This window comes from Castor canadensis, chromosome 1, assembly GCF_047511655.1.
Source record: "Castor canadensis chromosome 1, mCasCan1.hap1v2, whole genome shotgun sequence".
Lineage (NCBI taxonomy): Eukaryota > Metazoa > Chordata > Mammalia > Rodentia > Castoridae > Castor > Castor canadensis.
The window spans coordinates 147,300,570-147,324,672 of NC_133386.1; the positions used below are offsets into that span (position 1 = coordinate 147,300,570).

The 24,103-nt window shown below is 35.8% G+C and overlaps 1 protein-coding gene across 1 annotated transcript in view; it reads right to left on the reverse strand.

The window, feature by feature from the left end:
• Positions 1–24,103, reverse strand: part of Stk33 (serine/threonine kinase 33) — a 92,115-nt gene that overhangs the window by 24,348 nt on the left and 43,664 nt on the right. The window contains exon 10 of the mRNA XM_074041048.1: positions 14,303–14,497. Within this exon, the coding sequence (XP_073897149.1) occupies positions 14,303–14,497 (195 nt within the window). The remainder of the gene's footprint in view (positions 1–14,302; positions 14,498–24,103) is intronic.

The following is a 24,103-nucleotide window of genomic DNA, read 5'->3' on the forward strand; positions in this document are numbered from 1 at the left end:
TGCAACCATCTACACTGAAGTGGCACATACCCCTCCCCCAATTCCAGTGGTCCAAAACTTAGCTCCCACTTGCAATGGTTCATTCCAACTTCCTACCCCACCAGCATCTATACTAGCTTCCTAAACGGATGATTCAAAATGGCAGTGACCTCTGCTTTCTTTCATTTCCAGACTAGCTTCCCACTGCAAGGTGCTCTCAGCACTTTTGATTCAAATCCCATAACCAGACTGGCTATCTAGGCCAACACTCACTGGGTCCACAAATGACTTTTGCTGTGGGTTCTTGGAGACAGGAAAATGTAGGGACCTTTGACTTTCAAAGCAGTAAGTTCAGACAATCTTAAGATCACATGTTAGGAGGAAGAGAGAACTTCCCCAGCATGCTGTGCAGATTCGAGATCCTCTGTCTATTTAGGCTGTACTTCTGCATGGTGTTGAGGCCAGTACTAGTTAATTGTGTTTTCTGGGTTTCTTCCTCTTTATTTTACCTCTCCCCTTGCCTGCTGCCATATTGCCACCATGTGCTGTACCAGGGAACTCTTTCTCATTATCTGTTCCACTCTCTAAAGTTTCTGAGATTCTTCAAGTCTCTGTTCACAACTAAACTTCAGCACCTTCCCATAATCATCCACTACAAAAAGTGGCTACTCTCTGGCTGTCTTCATTCTGTCCCCCAGAGAAGCTGGTACTGAGTGCTTCTACTCTACCATCTTGGAGCCGCTTTAGGTTTTTTTTATATACAAGATTATATCATCTGCAAATAAGGACAGTTTGCTTTCTTCCTTTACATTTTACATATCCTCAGTTTCCCTCTCTTGTCTAATTGCTTTAGCCAGGAATTCTAGTACTATGTTGAACAAAAATGGCAAAAGTGGGCATCTTTGTCTTGTTCCAGATCTTAGAAAAAAGCTGTCAATTTTTCCCCATTTAGGATGATATTTGCTGCGAATTTCTCACAGATAATCTTCATTGTGTTGAGACACATTCCTTCCATACCTAGTTAGATGAGAAGTTTTTTTTTTATCATAAAGGGATATTGAACTTTATTGAGTACTTTTTTGGTATCTATTGAATTGATCATATGGTTTTTATGCTTTATTCTTTTATTATATTGCATTACATTCAACGTATAATTTACATACGTTGAACTATCCTTGCATGCCTGAGATGAATCCCATTTGATCATGGTGAATGATCTTTTTTATGTGCTGTTGAATGTAGTTTGCTAGTATTTAGTTGAGGATTTTTGCATTTATTTTCATCATGGATATTGGCCGGTACTTGTCTTTTGTTATTGTTGCATCCTTATCTGGTTTTGGTATCAGGGCAATATGGGCTTCATAGAATGAGTCTGGAGGATTTCCTTCTCTTCAGTTTTTTTGGACTAACTTGCAAAGAATTGGTATTCTTTAAATGTTTAATAAAATTCAACAATGAAGACTTCAGGCCCTGCTTTTTTTCTTTGATTGAAATTTTTAAAAAATTATTGATACAATTTGATTGCTTTTTTCTGTTCAGATTTTCTATTTTTTAATGATTCAATTTTAGTGGTTTGCATTTGTCTGGAAATTTAATAATTTCTTCTAGGTTTCCAAATTTTTTGATATATAGTTGTTCATAATAGTACCTTATGATCATCTGTATTTCTGTGGTATCAGTTGTGATGTCACTATATTCATCTCTGATTTTGAGTTTTCTTTCACTTATTCTTCCTAGAGATTTATTTGTCTTTTAAAAAGACCAACTCTGTTTCATCAGTTTGTTGTATTGCTTTCTCAGTCACCATTTTGTTTAATTCTATTCTGATTTTCACTGTTTCTTTTTTCCTTTCTTTCTTCTTGTTTTTCTAGTTCCTTGAGATGGATCATTAGATTTTTCACTTAGATCTACTTTTTTCATGTAGCTATTTATTGCTCTGATATTACCTTTTAGATTTGCTTTTTCTGTATCCCCTAGGTTTTGGTACATTGTGTTTGCATTTTCATTTGTATCAAGAAACTTAAATTTCTCTAGTGAGCTGCTGGCTATTCAGGGGCATGGAAATTTCCACGTAGTTACTTAGTTTCCAGAGTGCTTCCTGCTATTGATTTCTAGTTTCATTTCATTATTATCAGTGAAGATAATTGAGAAGGTTTAGATTCTTTAAAATTTATCGACTTATTTTGTGGTCTAATATATGATCTATCCTAGAGAATGTTCCATCTGTTGTTGAAAAGAAAGTGTACCCTGTATGTGTTTTAAGAAATGTTCTGAAAATGTCTGTTAGGGCCACTTATTCTAGAATACAGTTCTAAGTCTTATGTTCCTAACTAACTTTCTGTCTGGATGATCTGTTCATTGATAAAAGTGGGATGTTGAAGTCTCCTACTATTTTATATTATAGTCTGTCTCTCCCTTTAGATCTATTAATGTTTTTTATATATTAAGGTACTCTGATGTTGAGTGCATATATATTTACCATTATTATATCTTCTTGCTGTATTGAACCCTTTATCATTGTATGATAGCTTTGGTTTAGTACTTTTCACATTTTTGATCAAAGGATACTTTTTTTTTCCTTTTATTATTCATATGTGCATACAAGGCTTGGTTCATTTCTCCCCCCTGCCCCCACCCCCTCCCTTACCACCCACTCTGCCCCCTCCCTCTCCCCCCCACCCCCTCAATACCCAGCAGAAACTATTTTGCCCTTATTTCTAATTTTGTTGTAGAGAGAGTATAAGCAATAATAGGAAGGAACAAGGGTTTTTACTGGTTGAGATAAGGATAGCTATACAGGGCATTGACTCACATTGATTTCCTGTGCGTGTGTGTTACCTGATCGAAGGATACTTTATCTGATAGAACAATAGCTACTCCTGCTCTCTTTCGGTTTCATTTTCATAGAATATCTTTTTTTCATCTATTTACTTCCAGCATATGTTCATCCTCACTAGTGAAGTGAGTCTCTTGCAGGCAATATACAGTTGGAATTTGTTTTTTAATTCATTTTATAGTCCTTTTAATTGGAGAATTGAATCCATTTACATCCAAAGTAATTATTGATAGGAAGGAACTTAATTTTGCCATTTGCTGCTTGATTTCTGCTTTTATGTAGCTCCTTTGCATCTTTCTTTCTCTTTTACTGTCTTCTTTGGTAGTTAAATGATTTTTCTCTGGAGTTATGTATTAGTTCTTTACATCTCTGATTTTAGTTTATGTATTATAGAGTTTTATTTTGTGGTTACTATAGAACTTACTAAACACATCTTGTAGTTGTAATAGGTTATTTTAAACAAATAACAAGTTTAACATTGGTCACAAAAACAAAAGGGAAAAATGCTCTACACTTTCACTCCATTCCTTCCCTCAGTGTGAAATTTTGATATCTCAATTTACATCTTTTTATACTACCTATTAATATCTTATTGTAGTTTTTTTTTTTGCCTTTCAATCTTCCAATTTAGCATATAAGTGATTTATCCCCTATGACTATAGTATTAGAATTTTAAAATGTTGTCTGGATTCTTACTTTTACTTATTAATCTTATATCTTCAGATGTTTTTGTGTTACATTACTGTTATTTTAGTTCGAAGACCACCCTTTAGCATTTCTTGAAGACATGACTGATGTTAATGAATTCCTTCCAATTTTGTTTGGGAAAGTCTATATCTCTCCTTTATTTCTAAATGATAGCTTTCTTAGGTACAGCTTGTTGGCAGTTTTTTCCTTCAGTACTTTTAAAATATCAAACTCTCTTCTGGTCTACAGGGCTTCTGCTGAGGGAGTCTGCTGTTAGTTGTATTGTATGAAATACATTTCGTCTCTCTTGCTACTGTTGCTCTTAGTAATTTGTCTTTGATTTTTTGATAGTTTGATTATTATGTTTTATAATAAACTCATCTTTGAATTGTATTTGATTAGAGTTATGTGGCTTCTTTCCTCAGATTTGGGAAAATTTCACCCAATATTTCTTTAAATATGCTTTCTGACTCTGTTTCTCCGTCTTTACCTTCTTTTATTCTTATCATACATGGGATAGGTCTGTTAATGGTGCCCCATAATCCCTGTAAGTTTTCTTCATTCTTTTTTTTCTTTTTGATTCTCAGATTGAGTAATTTCAAGTATTCTGTCTTCAAGTTCACCTTTTTTTTTTCAGCTTGATCAAGCTGGCTGTTGAAATTTTCAGTTTCATTGTTCAGTTCAGCCATTGTATTATTAATTTAAAAAATGCATCTATTTCTTTGCCAAACTTATTATTCTGATCATGTATTTTTTCTGATTTCATTTAATTTTTCATCTGTATATTCTTGGTGTTCCATGAATTTTTAAGAGGATTAGTCTGGGTTTTTTGTCTGACATTTCATAGAGAACCCTTTCTTTCTTTTTTTTTTTCTTTTTCTTTTATTATTCATATGAGAGAACCCTTTCTTTGGAATTCTTTTTTGAAGCTTTGTTTGAAGGTGTAATGATTTTCTGAGTCTTTATAATCCTTGTTCTTTACATTGGTGCCTACCCAATTGTAGAGGCAACTACCTTTTCTGCCTTCTGCAGGTACTTATACTAGCCTATGATTTTGACCAGACTACCTAGGTTCTCTAGGTGACTAGGCTACTGCTCTGCTCTGAATTCAGTTGTGCAACTGGCTTTATTCTGCAATCTGGCAAGACCATTGGCTGTGCTCTGTAGTTAAACTGAGCTGCTGGGTAGGCAATTGCCACTAATCCATCTGAGCCACAGGTTTTAATAAGTGGTACTCTTCTTGCCCCTGACAGGGTCTGTAGGCCATGGTCTTTTAGGAATGCTGTTCAAATTCTAAGGTGTGGCAGAACTACTGCCTATTAGTAGCTATAATTCAAAGCTTTCATAGTGTCCCTCTATGAGTAGGTCTTAGAGGTGTCTTTGTAACCACAGAAAGTGTTTAAACTCACAGATATGGCAAACCATTGCCTAGTTGTTGTTATTTGCAGATTTGGTCTTATCCTACTCTGGGCATGGTGTGGAGGTGGTTTTTGTGGTCACAGGAGCACTATTTAAACTCCTAGATAAGGCCTGCTTAGAATTCACTGTGGGGATCTTTTCCCTCTCTGGGCAGCCTTTGAGTTGTGAAGTAAGGCTATGACTGAAAGCTGGCCATCTAGGGAATCAAGCCAAAGAGGATTCACTCCCACATTTTCTGAGAATAACCAGATTGGCTTTTCCAGTGAGTTATGTTGTTAACTGGTATCTATAGATCAAGTGTCACTGCTGGCAGGTATAAAAATGGTATATTGGTTTCTGTTGGCTCTTTTTGTTGTTTGTATCTGACCCTGGGTAGTGTAGAAGTTGTTTCCCCCTAAGGACAGAATAGACTTCCCAGAAAGTATTTCAGAATGCTAAGGAAACTGGGTATCTGTTCCCTTAGCTCCTCTTTCCCTCCATGGAAGCTGTGGCTCCTGGGGATTTCTATTTGTGACTCAGTCTACCCTCTTGGGAGAAAGGGTGAGGAGATGTGGGCCAAGTAATACCATTTTTCTTATCCTATCAATTCAGATTTTTATTCAGTTCTGTGGAACACACAAGTGACTCAGTCTTATTCCAATCTTTTGGGGATTTCATCAAGACATTACTTTCTGTGGATAGTTGCTAGGTGATATGTCTGTGGGGCAGGGAAGGAGAGCAAAGGCTGGCATTTCCTACTCAGCCATCTTGGTGATGTCACTCCATGCATTTCAGAATTTTTATACTTCACTCTATTACTCTTTATCTCCCTTCCCCCATCCTCCTCCCTTTTAACAATATATATATATGTACTTTAATTATTTTAATCCCCATCAACCTCTCCTTTCTCCTCTCCCTCCTTCTAGTTCCCTTCCCCAACAGTTCCCCTTAAATCATGTAATATTATATTGTCATTTTTTTAGGTCTAGAGATTCCACATATGAGAGGAAATGTGACATTTGCTTTCTGAGCTTCACTTATCTCACTCAACATGATGGTCTCCATTTTCCCACAAATGACATGATTTCATTCTTCCTTATTGCTGAATAATATTTCATCATGTATACCACATCTTTTTTATTATACCACATCCATTCATTATTTACTCAGTGCCTAAGTTGATTCCCTAGCTTGGCTATCGTGAATAGGGCTGCAATAAAAATGGCTGTGCCAGTGCCCAGGGGTTATATACCAGAATGATACGTAGTTCTACTTTTCATTTTTTGAGACAATTCCATACTGACTTCCATAGCAGCTGTACTAATTTACTAACAATATGTATAATGTATAAACATTCTTTCCAGCATTTGTTGTTTGTTTTCTTGGTTTGTTAGCCATTCTGACTGGGGTGAGATTGAATGTCAGTGTCATTTTGATTTGCGTTTCCTTTATGGCTAAGGATGTTGAAATTTCTTCTTGTGTTTATTAGCCATTTGTACTTCTTCATTTGAGAACTGTCTGTTCAATTCATTTGCCCATTTATCAATTGGATTATTTGTTCTCTTGGTGTCTAATTTTTGACCTCTTTATATATTCTGGATATCAGTCCTTTATCCAATGAATAGCTTGCAAATATTTTCTCCTATTCTGTGGTTGACTCTTGATTCTGGAAATTGTTTCTTTTGATATGAAGAAGCCTTTTAATTTGATGCAATACCATTTATCAATTCTTGCACTTATATCCTGAGCAACTGGATATCTATTTACAAAGTAATTTGCTATGTCTTCAAGTGTTTTCCCTAAGTTTTTCTGTGGTAGTTTCAAGTTTCAGGTCTTACATTTTAGACCTTTGACCCATTCTGAACTGATTTTTGTATAGGGTGGAAGATACGATTCTGGTTTTAGTTTTCTACATGTGGATATCCAGTTTTCCCAACACCATTTGTTAAAGAGACTCTTTTTTTTATTCATTTATCTACATGTACATACATTGTTTGGATCATTTCTCCTCCCTGCCCCCGCCTCCACCCTCCCCGTACCTCGCTTCCAGGCAGAACCTGTTCTGTGCTTTTCTCCAGTTCTCTTGAAGAGTAGAAATAAGCATTAATAAGAAAGACATAGCATTTTTGCTAGTCGAGAAAAGGACAGCTATACAGAGAGATTCCTAGCATTGCTTTCATGCACAAATGTGTTGTAACCCAGGTTGACTCATTTCTAACTGATCTTTACACTGGTTCCTGATCCCCTTCTCGTGTTGACCTCTGACACTTAAAGGCTTCTGTATTCATTCCTCTGGAGTGGGGACATCAAATGCTTTCGTGTTTTGGGTTTTCTATCTAACCCCGTACCTCCCATATATGCTTTTCCTTTGTCATGTAACCCAAGTCCTACAACATTGCTGTATTTGCCCTAGATCTAAAGACCACATATGAGGGAGAACATGTGATTTTTGGTCTTCTGAGTCTGGCTAACCTCACTCAGAATGATGTTCTCCAGTTCCATCCATTTACTTGCAAATGATAAGATTTCATTTTTCTTCATGGCTGAGTAAAATTCCATTGTGTATAAATACCACATTTTCTTAATCCATTCATCAGTAGTGGGGCATCTTGGCTGTTTCCATAACTTGGCTATTGTGAATAGCGCTGCAATAAACATGGGTGTGCAGGTCCCTCTGGAGTAACCTGTGTTGCATTTCTTTGGGTATATCCCCAGGAGTGGGATTGCTGGATCATATGGAAGATCTATGTTTAGATTTTTAAGAAGCCTCCAAATTTTTTTCCAGAGTGGTTGCACCAGCTTGCATTCCCACCAGCAGTGTACGAGGATTCCTTTTTCCCTCACATCTTCGCCAATGAAGAGACTCTTTTATACAACATATGTTTTTGGCTCCTTTGTCAAAAATCATATGGCTATAGGTGTATGGGTTTATTTTTGAATCTTCTATTCCATTGGTCAATGTGTCTGTTTTTGTGCCAGTGCCATGTTGTTTTTGTTACCATAATGACTCTGGTATAATTGAAGTCAGGTATTCTTATACCTCCAGCATTGCTCTCTTTGCTTAGGATTGCTTTGGCTACTTGAGGTCTTTTGTGGCTTCTATATGAATTTCAGGATTTTTTTTTTATTTCTTGAAGAAAATGACATTTGGATTCTGATAGGGACTGCATTGAATCTGCAGATTGCTTTCAGTAATCTAGCCATTTTCACAAAGATAAGAGGTTTTTATCTTCTAGTATCTTCTTCAGTTTCTTTCTTCAATGTTTTATAATTTTCATTGTAGAGTTCATTTGCCACCTTTTAAGTTTATTCCTTGAAGCTGTTGTGATGGGATTATTTTCCTAATTTCTTTCTCAGCCTGTTTATTATTGGTATATAAGACAGCTACTTATTTTGTTTGTTAATTTCATATCTTGTTGCCTTGTCAAAAGTGTTCAACAGATCTAAGAATTTTTGGATGGTGTTTTTAGGGCCATGGTCTGAAAAGAGGGATAATTTGACTTTTCTGTTCCTATTTGTATTTCTTCTATTTCTTTCCTTGGTCTGTTTAGGAATTCAAGCACTATGTTGAATAAGAGCAGAGAGTGGACACCCTGGTCTCATTCCTGACTTTACAGGAAATGGTTTCAGTTTCCCCCACTTAATATGCTGTTTGTTGGCTATAGGTTTGTTGTATATAGTTTTATTATGTTGAGGTCATTTCCCTCTTCCTAGTTTTTTCAGAGCTTTTAGCATGAAGGGATGTTGAATTTTGTCAAAGACTTTTTCTGCATCTATTGAGAAGATCATACAAGTTTTGTCCTTTATTCTGTTTATGTGCTGTATTACATTTATTGATTTGCGTATGTTGATAATGGTGTATGATCTTTTTTCTTTTATATTTTTATTGTTGTGCTGGGTGGAGGTACATTGTGGCATTTACAAAAGCTCTTACAATATATCAAATATATCATATTTTAATCACCCCCTTCACTATTTTCCTTTACTCCCACCACCCCCCATTCCTGGGACTGTTTCAACAGGTCTCATTTTTCTATTTACATACATGTATACACAGTATTTGCACCGTATTAACCCTCCTGCACCCTTTCCCCACTTCCTACTGCCTCCCACTGGTACCAACCTCCCCAGGCAGGACCTGTTCTGCCCTCCTGTTCTCCAATTTTGTAAAAGAAATATTAAAATAACATGTTTGTATAAAATTTCTACACAGGGAGTTTCTTCATTATATTTCCATGTATATATGTATTATAGCCCAAATTGGTTCATCTCCTCTATTTTCATCTTTCTTAGTTCCCTTCATATGGTGGTTTCAATAGGTTTAAAAATTCTGTTCATTATTGCAGAGAGTACATTAACCATATTCACCTTCTTAACTTCCTTCTTTTTAATATGCTGTTAAATTTGGCTTGCAAGGATTTTATTGAGAATTTCTGCATCTACCAAGGAAATTGGCTTATAATTTTTCATTATGTCCTTATCTGATTTTGTTGTTGGGGTAATACAGACTTCATAGAATGAGTTTGGTAGTATTATTTCCCTTTCTATTTTATAGAATAGTTTAAGGAACACTGATTTTAGTTTTCCTTAAAGGTCTGGTAGAATTCATCAGTGGTCCTGGGTTCTTTTTATTTGAAAGACTATTACTGCTTCAATCTCATTGTTTATTATAGATTTATTTAACTGGTTTATATCCTCTTGGGTCAATTTAGGTAAGTCACATGCATCTTGAAATTTATCCACTACTAGATTTTTTCAGTTTATTACAATGTAAGTTTTCAAAATATTCCCTACCAATCTCTAAGTTTCATTGGTATTTGTTGTGGTATTCCTTTATCATCACTAATTTTATTAATGTGAGCCTTCTTCCTCATTCTTTTGTTAGTTTGCCTAAGGGTTTGTCAATATTGCTTATCTTTTCATGGAATCAACTTCTTGTTTCATTGATTTTTATAATTTTTAGTCTTTATTTCATTAATTCTGCCATGATCATTGTTATTTTTTCTTGCTACTAATTTTGGATTTAGCTTTTTTTTTTTGTTTTTCTAAGAGTATGAGGTGCATCAATAGGCTATTTAATTGAAGGCTTTCTGATTTTTTTATGTAGGTGCTCATAGCTATAAACTTTCCTGTTAGCACTTTGTCTTTGCTATATCATGTTTTTATTTTCATTTAATTCTAGGAAATTTTTTATTTCCTCCCTTATTTCTTCCATGACCTGCTGCCCATTCAGCAGTGTGTTGTTCAGGCTTCATGTGTTTGAATATAATCTGTAATTTCTTTAGCTGCTAATTTCTAGCTTTATGTCATTGTGGTCTGATAAATTACAGGAGGTTATTTCAGTTCTTGAATTTGCTAAGATGTGCTTTGTGTTCTAAAATATGATCTATTTTGTAGAATGTTCTATGGACTGCTGGAGAAGAATTTGTATTCTTTAGCTGTTGTGCAGAATATTCTGTAGCTATCTGTTAAGTCCATTTGATCGATAATGTCATTTAATTCTGAAGATTCCTTGTTGATTTTTTTCTGGCTGGATGACCTATTTATTGATGAGAGGGACATCAAAGTCTCCCATTATTATTGTCTTAGGGTCTATCTGTGCTTTTATATCTAGTACTATTTCTATTTGTCTTATGAAATTGCATGCAATGACATTTAGTGCATATATGTTTACCATTGTTATCTGCTTTTGATAGATTGTTCCCTTTATCAATATGAAGTGAACTTCTTTGCTTCTTCTAATTTTGGTTTGAACTCTACTTTGTTAGATACAAGTATAGCTACTCCTGCTTGCTTTTGGGCTCCATTTATTTGTAATATCTTTTTCCATTCTTTAACTTTAAGCTAGTGTTTGTCTTTGCCAATGAGGTGTTTCTTGTAGGCAACATATTATTGGGTCTTGTTTTTTTTAAACCAACCCACAAGTCTGTATCTTTTGATTGAGAATCAAGGCCATTAACATTCAGCATTATTACTGAAAGGAATGTAGTAATTCCTATCACTTTGATGTTTTCATAATGTTTGATTCTCTCTTGTCCCTCATTTATTCATCTACTCACCTAATGAGATTTATTCTTTCCTATATTTTCATAGTTGGCATTTATCTTTCTCTTTTGTGTGTAGGATTCCTTTGAGTAACTTCTGTGGTACTAGATTAGTGATTGCATATTCCTTTAGTTTTTGTTTATCATGAAAAGTTTTTGTTTCTCCTTTTATCATGCAGAATACCTTTCCTTGATACAGGTTGGCAATTATTTTCTTTCAGAGCTTGAAATACATCATTCCACTCCCCCTTTGGTTTTAGATATTTTGTTGAGATATCTGTTATTCTGATAGGTTTGCCTTTTTAAATGACTTGGCACTTCTTTCTTGAAATTCTCAATATTATTTCCTTATTCTGGATATGTAATGTTTTAGCTATAATGTACCTTGGAACAAAAAGAAAGAGAGAGAAAAAAGGAAAAAAACACCCCTATAATATGCCTTAGAGAGATTCTTTTCTGGTCTTGTCTGTTTGGTGCCCTAAAAGTTTTCTATACCTATATGACTATCTCTTTGTCAAGATTTGGGAAATTTTCTGCTGTTATTTTGTTGAATGTATTTTCTAAGCCTTTAGCTTGCCTCTCTTCTCTTTCTGCTATGTCCATGATTTGTAATTTTGATTTTTTAATGGTGACCCAGAAGTCTTGGATAGTCCATCCATATTTGGATATAAATTCAAGTAATTTATCTTTATTTGAAAGTCCTAATTCCTCTATCTTGTATCTTCAACTTGATTCAGTCTATTTGTGACTTTCCAATGAGTTTTTTATTTGACTTACTAATTTTTTCATTTGCAGAATTTCAGTTTGATTACTTTTTAGGATCTGTATATCTTTATTGAATTCCCCTTTTCAAATTCTGCATTATCTTCCTTTTTAATTCAGCTGCTGATTAATTCATTGAGGTGTTTATATGTATCCTGTTTAATTTGGCGATTTTTTTGTGGTACCAGGTATTGAACTCAGGGCCTTGTATTTGCTAGGGAGGAGCTGTACTACTTGTTTACACCTCTAGCCCTCTTTGTTTTGGTTGTCTTTGAGATAAGGTCTCACTTTATGCCCAGGCTGACCTAGACTGTGATCCTCCTATTTATGCTTCCCCACATAGCTAAGATAATAGGCATGCACCACTATGAGCCATTGGTTGACATAGGGTCTTGTGAACTTGTTTTTGCGTGGGCTGGCCTTAAACTATCATCATCCCCATCTCTGCCTCTCAAGTAGCTAGATTACAGGCTTCAGTCATCATCCTCAGCTGTTGATCATTCTTATAATCATTCTTTGAGTTCTTTGTTTGGAATTTCAACCACTTTGCTATCATTAGTGTGCAGTTGTTGACCTTTGGAGCAGTCATAGTGCTTTGCTTTTTCATATTACTTATATTTCTATGCTGCAATTTGCACATTTGTTAAATTGGATATCTTTTTATTCCACATCAGTGATGCTGTGCCAGAATCTGCTTTGTGACTTCAAAACTTCACAAGAAACTGGTGAGTGTTGCCTGCTTCTAACCCGCCATCTTGGAAAAATCTCTGCATCTCAAGCATCTTTTCAAGACTGCTTGAATACTCTCAATGATTGGGAATGAGGGCATTATTACCCATGGCACAGCCTTTTCCTCTCCTAGGGAGTAATGAGGATAGAAAATTCTTCCTGTTAATGGAATCTACAATCTTAAAATTCTTAAGTTTTCAACCCATTGGTTGTAGTTCCAGCATATATAAATAACTAAAATTCTAATTCTCTTCCCTAGTTGAAATAGCTGAAAACAGCATAAGTCACATTACTTTGTGATTTTTAGGAGGTTTGAGGGATGGGGGAAGGTATAACAGAGCAATGTAAAAGGAGATGGAAGACATTTAGTTCACAAGAATATTTTATGTCATATTCAGTGACAAACATACTACTGTTTATGTATGCACAATAAGTACTTGTATACATGTATATGTAAATATATATGTATGCATGTCTATAAACATTGGAATACCTATCATATATGGATGTGTATATGTAGGAGTATGTGCATGTATATGTATATGTATGTGCCTATGTATGTGTATGCTGCCATATGTTTGTATTATGGTAAAATTATGAAATTTCAAAATATCTAAATAATTGTGTTAAGCTTGTTATTTAGAAATTTACTATCCAGTAGATGAAGTTCCCAACCAATATGTCAAAATCAACCAACAGATCACTCTCTCAGATCTCCTTTTAGAAGTTTCTGACAGGAGTCTTAGCCTAGAAGAGTGTGGACAAACAATGCTGCACTTTCCTGGGCCTGGGCCAGAGTTCATCCTATCAGTCCCTCTATGTACTCTGCCTATCTGCAGGATACAGAGAATTGAAAAGCAGCAACTCCTCACAAGAAGCCTAGACAATTCCAAGGCAAGCATAGCCCCTATTGGCAGTATACATTTTTTAAACAAGAACTAAAATATGTTCATTAAACTTAGACAAGAGAACAGATAAAGAAAAATTTTCTACAACATAAAAAAAGGGAGTGTGGTGGCTTGGTCAACTTTGTCGGGATGTCCAGTTAATAGACTACAATCTAGAATTAATAAAAATGTTAATAAAAATCTACTTATCAAACAATGAAACTGTATTCAGATCTAATAAGTAAAATGATAAACCTAAATAGTTCCATTGATTGTTATAAAATTAGACTCAATTTCATAATGAATAAATTGAATAATGAAATATTATCTTTCTAGGTAATACATATAAACCAATTTCAAATTCTATAGCCTGATAAAGTACAAAACTTGTTAATTCAGAACCATGGGTCAAATCTGGCATACCATCTGTTTTTGCCTTTGTTTTTTTTTTAGTTTAGTTGGAACATGATCATGCTTATTCAGTTGTTGCCTGTGGTGGTTTTCATGCTATATCATCAAAGTTGAATAGTTATGACAGAGACTATTATGGCCCACATAGCCTAAAACATTTACTACAGGGTGATCATCCCTAATATGAAATGGTTGAATTTTCAGATTAGGGATGCTCAACCTGCATTTATTCCCTTACAGAGAAAGTTTGCAGAGCCCTACTCTACACAATCACTGATATTAAAATAAACACGCAGGCCATGTTGTTAAATCATGATAGCTTATATGGCAGAAAGAAGTTTGAGATATAACGTAGGTCCTTTGCTACAGATTAACAACAAAGAAGATAGAGCTAAAAACTGTTTTCAGTATTGTGAGTCTGTGAGCCTATTTTACAGTTTGGAGAAATGAAACTACTTGGTTTTTTTTTTTTTTTTAGTACTGGGGTTTGAACTCAGAGCACACTTTCTAGGTAGGCACTTGAGCCACTCCACCAGTCCCTTCCTACTTGTCTTGATGGCTCTTCCTACCTGTTTTTCCTTCTCATCTGAAGTGTCATTGACATCAAGGACATTTATCCTGTATTGGTTACTTTTCAACTTTTCTTGAAGGGACCAATTAATCTTCTCATCTGTCTTGCATTCATCGTCACTTTCTGGATTATTTTTCCATTCTTTCATCATTTCTAATACATTGATTGGTCTCACCGAAGAAAGTGTATTGCCCTAAAAGGAACAATAAATTTTGGTGTTATACTTTAGATAATTGAAAAGGTTACATCTTTTAGTAATATATTCTCCCAAATTCAGTTATAGTCACATGGAAAAATTATAATTCTGAATAATTCAGAATTATTCATGCCTATTGGAGCACCCTCCCTGTCCTGCTGAGGCTCACGCCTCTCCCATAATATTACTTAAAATATGTCAGAGTTTACAGGGAAAGTATTCAGACTTAAAAGAACAAGGTAGCATGTTTGTGCAAAGGAAAGACCACAAGAAATTACTCAGAAGACTGAAAGGGAGGGTGAAAGAATGAAAGCTGTCAAAATGCTGATGAGTCAATATAGCATCAAAACGTCCAGGTAAAACACCACATTTAGATTGAAGTTAGGGCTCCAAATGTAGGCACTGTTATGGATTAATTACAAATTAATACAGCATATAGATAGATTGAAGTGTCAAACATCAATGACAGAAAACTATGAGACATTATACTTGAACACACTGGTAAGGGTTTATTGAGTTTAATATGTTCATGGTTAAAGATAGACAAACACTAAGTATAAAATGATAGTGACAAACGAGGAACATCATTGTGTGATTACTTCCTTGTGATCCTTCTATTTTGCCCTGTTTTAAGGAGGTCAATTTTCTCACCACTTTCATACAAGTTCACCTTACACTGGTTGTACTCATTCATCCTCTACCCCTTTAATTGAGAATGCTTTTGCCATTCCTTTCTGCCAATTCATAGCCTATATTTCCTCCAAGAGTCTCAATTTAAGAATCATCTGTCTCCCAAAGATACAGTCAACTTAAACTCAAGTAAAGCACAGACAGGCTCATAAATGGCAACCATAGGGGGGTTGAAGTCATCTAAAGTGGAAGTATCTCAGAGTTCCCATCTGAATGAGGTCTGATCCCAGGGCTCTCCTCCATTCACCTATCCTCTATTACAACTTCTTAGCTCATCTTGACCTCTAACCTTCTAGGGACATGTTAGATTTTTATATCTCTACTCCCTTTAGAGCATGATATTGTGAATTACCTGGGCCAGTGAAATGCGATTAGAAATGGTATGCATCACATATATCTGGAAACTTTAAGAGACAGGATAAAATTCATAATGTTCCAAGTCCTACCTTTGTAATTCCAGAAGCAGAGATGGAGCTTCCCTCAGCCTGGATCCCTATGTGATGACAAAGTGAAACAGAGCCTCCTTTTCTCCTCCCATGCAACTCTCAATGAAAGGTTTTAAGAGTGCTGAGATTTCAGGGTCATTGTTACCACCATACAATGTAGCCTACCCTAATATATAGCAAAACAAACACCTACATTCTGTAAGTCACCTCCAAGAAGCCTTAAAAAGAGTGAGCCTAACCTGTAACTATCATGCCCAGTAAAATTATAATTACTACAGAACTCTATGCAACCAGTAGAATGTGACAGCCGTTTATTTAAGCAGTCCTTACTTTCCAAAGTCCTGATAAGCATAAATTTTAGTTATCATTATTTAGTTAAGTAGCATCAGTTACTCAATAGCAGAGTTCAAATTTCAGTCACCATGGTAACACTAACTGTCATTGCATAAAGTTGAAACTTCACTGCTAGCTTTTCAGTGCACAAACCAAACATATATCTATCATGATTAGTGACCAATCATGTCACTTCTTTCAAAGTTTCTTGGTTACGGGACATGGGCATCAGCTTTTCAACTTACACACAGTGTTGTCTCCTTGTCTTCCCAGGGAATTAATTAACAAAAATGAAAATGCAGCAAGAAAATAAAAATGACAAGGCTGGAAGCAAAATTTGAATCAAATGCAAATGGAATAGCAGAAGAAATAGCTATCTGTGGGAATGTGGACACTGCCATGGCTTAAGAATCTAGATATGCAGCCAAAGAAACTTGGTGGAGGCAAATTCATCAACAAAAGTGAAGAAAGTTATTTGGCAAAAAAGGATGAAGATACTTCAGAGGAAGTAATGCCTACAAAAAAAACTCAACCAACCAATCAAAAAACAAACAAACAAAAAACTCTTCACATTTAAAGAACTTTCAGAGATGTTTCACATCATGGGAAGTACAAAAGATAAGATACTGGAAGCAGATCCAAACTTAGAACACAGTATGACAACTTGACAACTTGCCAAATCATATAAAGATGCTTCCTCTGTATTGTGATATGACAAGAAGAAGACAAGCACTATTTAAACTAATCTTGGTAATTTGTTTTACAAAATAAAAGATACTTCGATTCTTAGTATTTCTAATAGTCTAAATTGTAGGGAAATAAATGCTTTTACTTTAGTTTCATTTTCCTATGTTTCCAGCCAATAGAATTTTTAGTTTGCTGAAAAAAAAAACCATTGGGCAGAATTTTTCCCATTAATTATTAAGATCATTTTGTACAGTGTCACCCTGTGCTGTCATCTTTACCATCCTGCATTACCACGTAAAGCAAAGGTGCCTATGTTATCTTGAATCTGTCTCTGTGGTAATCTTTCAAATGCCAGGATAGCCTATACATATACCCAAGAGCTTTATGTGGCTAGAGTGCCTTTGTACTTTAAGAAATTACTCTGTTTCTGTGTGAAGAAGGGCTAAAGATAAGAGTATTATCACCGTAAGACACTCTACTACTTGGAAATTTTTAACTCTTTGCCTTACTTGTGATACTAAGCCTGGACTCTGGACTCTGTGGTATCAAGTCCAGACTTTCCTTGTCTAAAATCCATTAATACACCACTCGCTTCTTGCTTGCTAGAAGATGGAGGAGGAATTGCATCATATACTCGGATTAACCAATAAACAAGTGGCCTACAGTTATGTGTCATGAACCTTCCAGTTCAATAGAAATCACAAATCAATCAGCTGACCAAACAAAACTGGAACAGGATTATTAGTACAGACACTAGACTTATATGTCACCCTTATCACCAGAACATTAACCTCTGAAGTCCCTTTGCTGACTACATCCAGGAGGTCAGAAACTGAACTCACCACATATGAAGCAGCAAATGGCAAGAAGGCAACAGTAATAGCTTCATAGTTTCAGGCTATAAAAAGTATCAACTCAGTCTTTTGGTTAATACATTTCCACTTGTTTAACCAACAGATAGTTGAGACTATTAATTTTACTTTAAAAAATTAGGAAAAAAACATTCAAGGGGAAGCATTAGTCAAATTTTAAGATTTGGGGAGGAGGGTAGTAATCAGAAATCCTGAGCTCTGTGACTCCAGAAACCACCTTGAGAAGTTGGAGCTACACTTTGGTAATTCTGATTGCTTCTAGCCAAAATAATAACTGGCATCACATTAGGTTAGGTACACATAAAATTCAAAGACTGACCTTTAAATCAGCCTTTAATTGCACCTAACAGCTGCAAAAATCCCACACAGCATAGCCAGCAAAGTGTGTCCAGCCCTGAGAAAAAAGTCCCCCTGCCATTTCTCTCTCTCTTTTTTTTTTTCTTTCTCCCAACAATCAGAAGACACAACATCAATCAGAATCAAACTCTGCAATATCCTGGACCCCTAGCCCATGGAAAGCCTCCTTACTGCGGCGCTGCTCTGAGAAAAGCTGCACCATTTCTCCCAGCTGGTGGGCTCCAAAGCTGCTTGTATGAATATGCAGAACTAACAGGTGAGCATCACACACCAAGTGTGACTTCCCTACCCACCCACACCCCGGGAACATAATCCAGAGCAGCCCTTGGGCCAACTGAACCTCCCCCCAACAAAACTGAACAGCAAAAACAGCAAACTGTAACCTAACACCAACAGCAGAGGTGGGGGTGGAACACTGAACCTGCCCTGGGGAGCAGGGGTGAGGAAAGGAGCTGAACTCTCAGTGCCAAACTCTCAGTGAGTGAAATGGGTCAAGCAGCTGAGGCTGAGAACAGGAGTGGGGTGACAAGCCAACCTCCCATAGGAGCTGCTAGCACTCAGCAGAGGTTGGGAGAGGTAACAAAGGCTGAGGGTGGGGGCAGGGCAACAGGCCAACTTCCCAAAGTGAGGAAAAGGGTGGATCCCAGAGCTGATCTGTGAGAGAGAGGTCAGCATTCAAAACTGAATTGCCCCATCCTGCTGGGGGAGGAGCTGACCAAACTGAGCTGCAGCTGAAGGACAACACGCTGCCACCTGGTGAAAAACAACAGCTTTGACCACCCTAAATGAACTGGCAGACTCATGTTACCTCCAATTGCAACTAAATGTGTGGACAGAAGGAACCAAATACTACTCACAAGCCAGTCACCTGGTGACACCACATTAGAGCTCCCACTTGTACACCAATACCAGGATTGGACACCAATACCAGGATTGGACACCAAAGGAATAACTCCAGAACTTTTACCAAGAAGCTGAGCTTTTTGTTGTTCCTGTACCTGGTATTTTTTGTTGCTTCTTTTGTGTGTGTGTAGTTTTTTTTCTGTATTATCAACTTCACCATCATTATCTTCTCATCCCTATTCTCACCTCCTCAGTTTCCCTCATTTTCTTATGCTACAATCAATTGTTCTCCCTCCCAACTACTCTTTCCACCCCTTCTCATTTACTCTTTCCCTTGTCTTCACCTTCTCCTATCCCCTCAACCTGTCACCCCCATACACACTCACCAATCACTGACTAGCCTGCTGTACCAACTGTACACAGCCCCAGCCCCCTGCAACCTCTGACACAAGCACCCTCTACTACAACAACAGAAAGACACCCAACATGCACAAGGGCCACAAAACCCAACAGTTCTCATCCCTCTTCCCCCCACTCACCTTACCCCTTTTTCCCACCCCTCTTTTTAGTGCCACCTTTACCAATTTCCCAAATTTCTATATCTAGCCTAATAACCATTACCCTTCCCCAACTCCCACTGTTTATAAATATTATCACCAAGGAGTTTTCTATATAATATGTAAACAACTGGTCTAGCATTGAACCTGTGAATTTGTTATTGCTAAATAACAATATTGTTATTGCTCCAGGCCAGGGACAGAAAGAGCACATCAACCTAGCTAACAACAAAGTCAGTCACAACACAAAGATTAAATCAGAGAAAGAAATCAGGCAACCAAAACCACCAACCAGCCTATCAAAAACATAGTTGCACAACACCAAGTGGAAGACACAATCTTAGAACTCAAAGATAAAATATAATTAAAGAAAAAAACAAAAGAAATCTTAGTCAAACAATTTAAGAGCTGTGAAAGGAATATGCAATAACTCAGAGACTCCATCAAAAGACCAAACCTGAGAATCATAGGCATTGAAGAAGAAGAGGTACAAGCCAAAGGGATACATAATATATTCAATAAAATAATAACAGAAAATTTCACAAATCTCAAGAAAGTTTTGCCCATTCAGGTACAGGAAGCGTCCAGGACACCAAGTAGACTTGACCAAAATAGAACCTCCCCACAGCATATTATCATTAAAAAAACAAGCACAGATAACAGAGAAAGAATATTGAAGGCTATAAAACAGAAAAAACAAGTAACGTATAAAGGTAAACCAATCAAAATAACAGATTTCTTAACAGAAACCTTAAAAGCAAAAAGAGCATGGAGTGAGGTATTTCAGGCACTGAATGAAAATAATTTCAGCCCTAGAATACTCTACCTAGCAAAACGGTTATTCAGAACTGACGGAGCAATAAAAATCTTCCACGATAAATAGAAACTAGAACAATATATGACCACCAAGCCACCACTACAGAAGCTTCTACATGGAATTCTGCATACAGAAGATGAAAGCAAACAAAACCATGAGAGGACGGGAAGTATCAAACCACAGGAGAAGAAAAGACAAGGAATCAAAGAGTAGAATTGATTCAGCTGCACACAGTCAAATCCTTAAACAACAAAAACAACTAAATGGCATGAATCACCACATACCTACCAATATTAACACTGAATGTCAATGGACTCAACTACCCCACCAAAAGATACTGTTTGGCAAATTGGATTAAAAAGGAAGATCTGTTCTTTAAAAGAGACCCATCTTATTGACAGAAATAAATACTGGCTTAGGGTAAAAGCCTAGAAAAAGATTTACCAAGCCAATGGCCCTCAAAAACAGGCAGGAGTAGCAATACTTATATCAGAGTAGATGTCAAACTTACATTGATCAAACGAAGATGAAGAAGGACACTTCATACTAATAAAGTGGGGGTGGCCCAAACAATGTATAAATGTAAAAATGATAAAATAAAAAATAAAAATGAAGGTTACATAAAACTTGGTTGAGAAAAAAAATTTTAAGATTTGGATTTAGTCTATTAGTAGACAGGCTCCACAAATCATACTTTCTCATCTAACAAAATCTGACTTTTTAAGGAGAGTACCTACCAGTGTTTTTGCAAACAACACATATTAATAGGTATTTTTAATGACTGAATGATATTTCTAAGCTGGAGAGAGATGGTATGAAACAAAATTGGCAAAGCTAAAAAGAATATTCTGGATCTTTAGTTTATAGTCATTTTCTATTCTGGTAAACAAATTGGAATAGTTCCTTTTGTAATATTACTAGGAATAATTTATTTCAATAAAAAAGGGAACACCATAAAAACACACAAAAATATGCTCAATCTCACAAAATTAATAAAACCCAAATCCAAACAATGAAGTGCCAATTTTCACCTAATAGATGAACATAAATTTAAATTTGATTATACCCTGTGTTTTTGGGGATGTGGAGAAACAAGCAGTGTCATTTACTAACTTTCTACAGAAGGGTAAACTAGCAAAACGCTATTGAATGCATGCTGGTCTCTCTGCCCAGCAATTCCACTGTTCAGTATTTACCCCACACGTGCTGATGTAGTATGCAAATGCGTATGCTTATAATGGTCCACATTCACATGGGACTATTCACAAAACAACAACGTTTTTTGTTTACAAATAGGCACTCTCCATGTATTAGGTGAAAAGGAAGAGTTTACATAATATGAGCCTGCTTGTGTACCACGAAACTATACAGAGTGTGTTTGACAGGGTACACAAAGTTCTTAACTATGGCTGTCTTCAGTGAACAGGAATGGAGGAAGAAAGTTATTTTCCCTGTTTTGTTTACCATTTAAGTCATTTGCCATGATTACCACAGATAATCTCAACTATACTTTAATATGACTAATAAACAATGTAAATTACACTAAGAAAAGGTATCAACAAAAGACTGAGAGCACCCTTTCCATGAAATCACCAAACAGGCCCTGACGGGCCTCAGTGAGCCCCAGGTAGCTACATATCAAGGTAGCAGCAACTGTGAGCCACTTTAAGTTTTTTTCAAACGAAGTCATTCTAGTCATTTTTCTTCACAAGGGTTGCAACAATGTGAATAGATAAGGCTGATGTTGATATTCCTATTCTTCAAGAGGAAAGAGACTAAGAAATTAATTTCCCTTACTCCAGAAGTACATTTCCAACTGCCTGCCAAGAATTTCTTGTTAGAGGTATAGCTGTTCTTTTAAATTCAATACATTCCAACCCAACATTTGTCAAACCGGGTGTACACACACTTGGCTATACATGAAAATTTTCCAAGGGATGTGTGTGCAGAGATAGTTTGCAGGAGTCTGTTTCGACATCCTCAGTTTTCCTCATCTGCTTGGGCAAGGATTAGGATTATCAGTAATCCTGCCCATTTTTTTTTCTTAAGTCAGCTCTTCCACTTCACACACACACACACAAAAGGCAAAACTCTCACCGTCCCTGAATTTTATTCTAAAAATCTGGAGCACCAAGAACAATTCAAAATTCATGTGTTGGTCTTTAGAAAGCTAGTGAGCCCAGTGACTTGGTAGGAAATCCTTCAGAAGTGAGATGCTTTATTTCTTTGCTCCCAACAAAAACTGAAGGAAGACCTAATGAAATTTTCAGATGGTAGAGCATTAAAATAATTTTGATGATTTATTTCATTCTACAACTTTAAATACCTTTCACTGAACCTCAAGTGCATTGGAACTGAATTAACATCCTATTTTTGTTTTAGGATATTGATAACATTTTTTGCCATTAATCCATGAAAGATTTGGTTTTTATTTATACATTCATTTATAATATAATAAGATTCTATGACATAACTACATTAGAAAACAGATCCTAACCTGCCTCTCTTTACCTAGTTTTCCTCATCATATTGTAATAAATGCCATTCAGAATCTTGTGCTTATCATTCCCTTGCTTTATTTTTATAGTTTATCACATCTATGTGTATTCAAAAAGGAGTATTTATTTAGTTGTTTTAACTTCACAAAATGATTATCATGCCTTGGGACTTTTTTTCCATTCAAGACTCCATTGCTGAGGCCAGTGGATGTCCTTCTGGGAAAAAAATGAACCTTGACTTCTACATTACAACATACACAAAAGTTAATTCATGTTGTAACTAAAAGACCTAAATTTGAGGGCTAAAAATATAAATGCTTCTGGAGGGAAAGATATTAAAAACTTCTTGAGATTGTCTTCATTACCTTGGGACAGGCAAAGAATCACTGGGGAGGACACAAAGAGCATTAACTACAAAAGAAAAATCACAGAGTATATAATAGATTGGGAAAGGTTTGTATACATATACATAATAGGCATTTTGTGTATGTTTATATGTAAATGCCATATTTATATGATATATATATAAGAAAAGGCTCATATCTAGAATATGTAAAGAACTTCTACAAATCAATAAGAAAAGGCACTAAATATGTCCATGAATATGGGAAAAACTAATTTTGTTTTTCAATAAAATATTATTTTCCCCAGAGGTCTTACAAATATAATGCTGTATTTATTCCTAGGTGTTTTGTACTCTTTATACCTATTTCACATGACGACTTCGTTTTTATTACATTTTGCTACAGTTATTTGCTACAGAATAGAAATGCAATTGACTTTTACAAGTTAATGTTGTTTGACTACCTTTCTCAGCCTATCCTATTATTTCTTCTAATTTATTTGAAGATTACTATAATAAGCTTTATTTCAACTTTCCAAATCTTATACCATTAGTTTCTTTTCATTGCCTTAAGTTGTCTAAGATCAACAGTGCTGACTTCCTTAACTATTCTTTATTTTAAAGGAAGTACTTCTCACATTTACTATTTAGAATATCTGCTAGAATCTTTTATCAAGCTTAAGAAGTTTCCTTTCACTGCTAATTGAATTATGGCTGTATGTTGGCTTTATTGTAAGATTTTCTTTGAAACAATCATATGCCTTTTCTCCTTTAATACATTAATGATAGGATTTTAAATTTTTAGCTTCATCGAAATTAAACCATACCCATATTCTCAGGGAAAACTCAACTGGCCATGATACACAGCTAGATTCAGCTTACTGATATTTGTTTAAGGTTTTATACCTATTTTAGTAAGTGAAAGGTATAGTTTTCCCTTCTCATGATGTGTTTGTCTGGTTTTGTTATACTACACTATGCAGAATATGCTCTCGGAATAAATTAGGAAAATTTCCTCTTTTTAGGGGTGAGAGGAGAGTTGAAAGTTGGTAGAACTCCTATGTGATACCAGGTGGGCCTGGTGTTTTCTTCGTGAAAGATTTTCAAGTACTGCTTCAATTTCTTTAATAATTCAAGATTTCTATTTATTCTTAAGACAT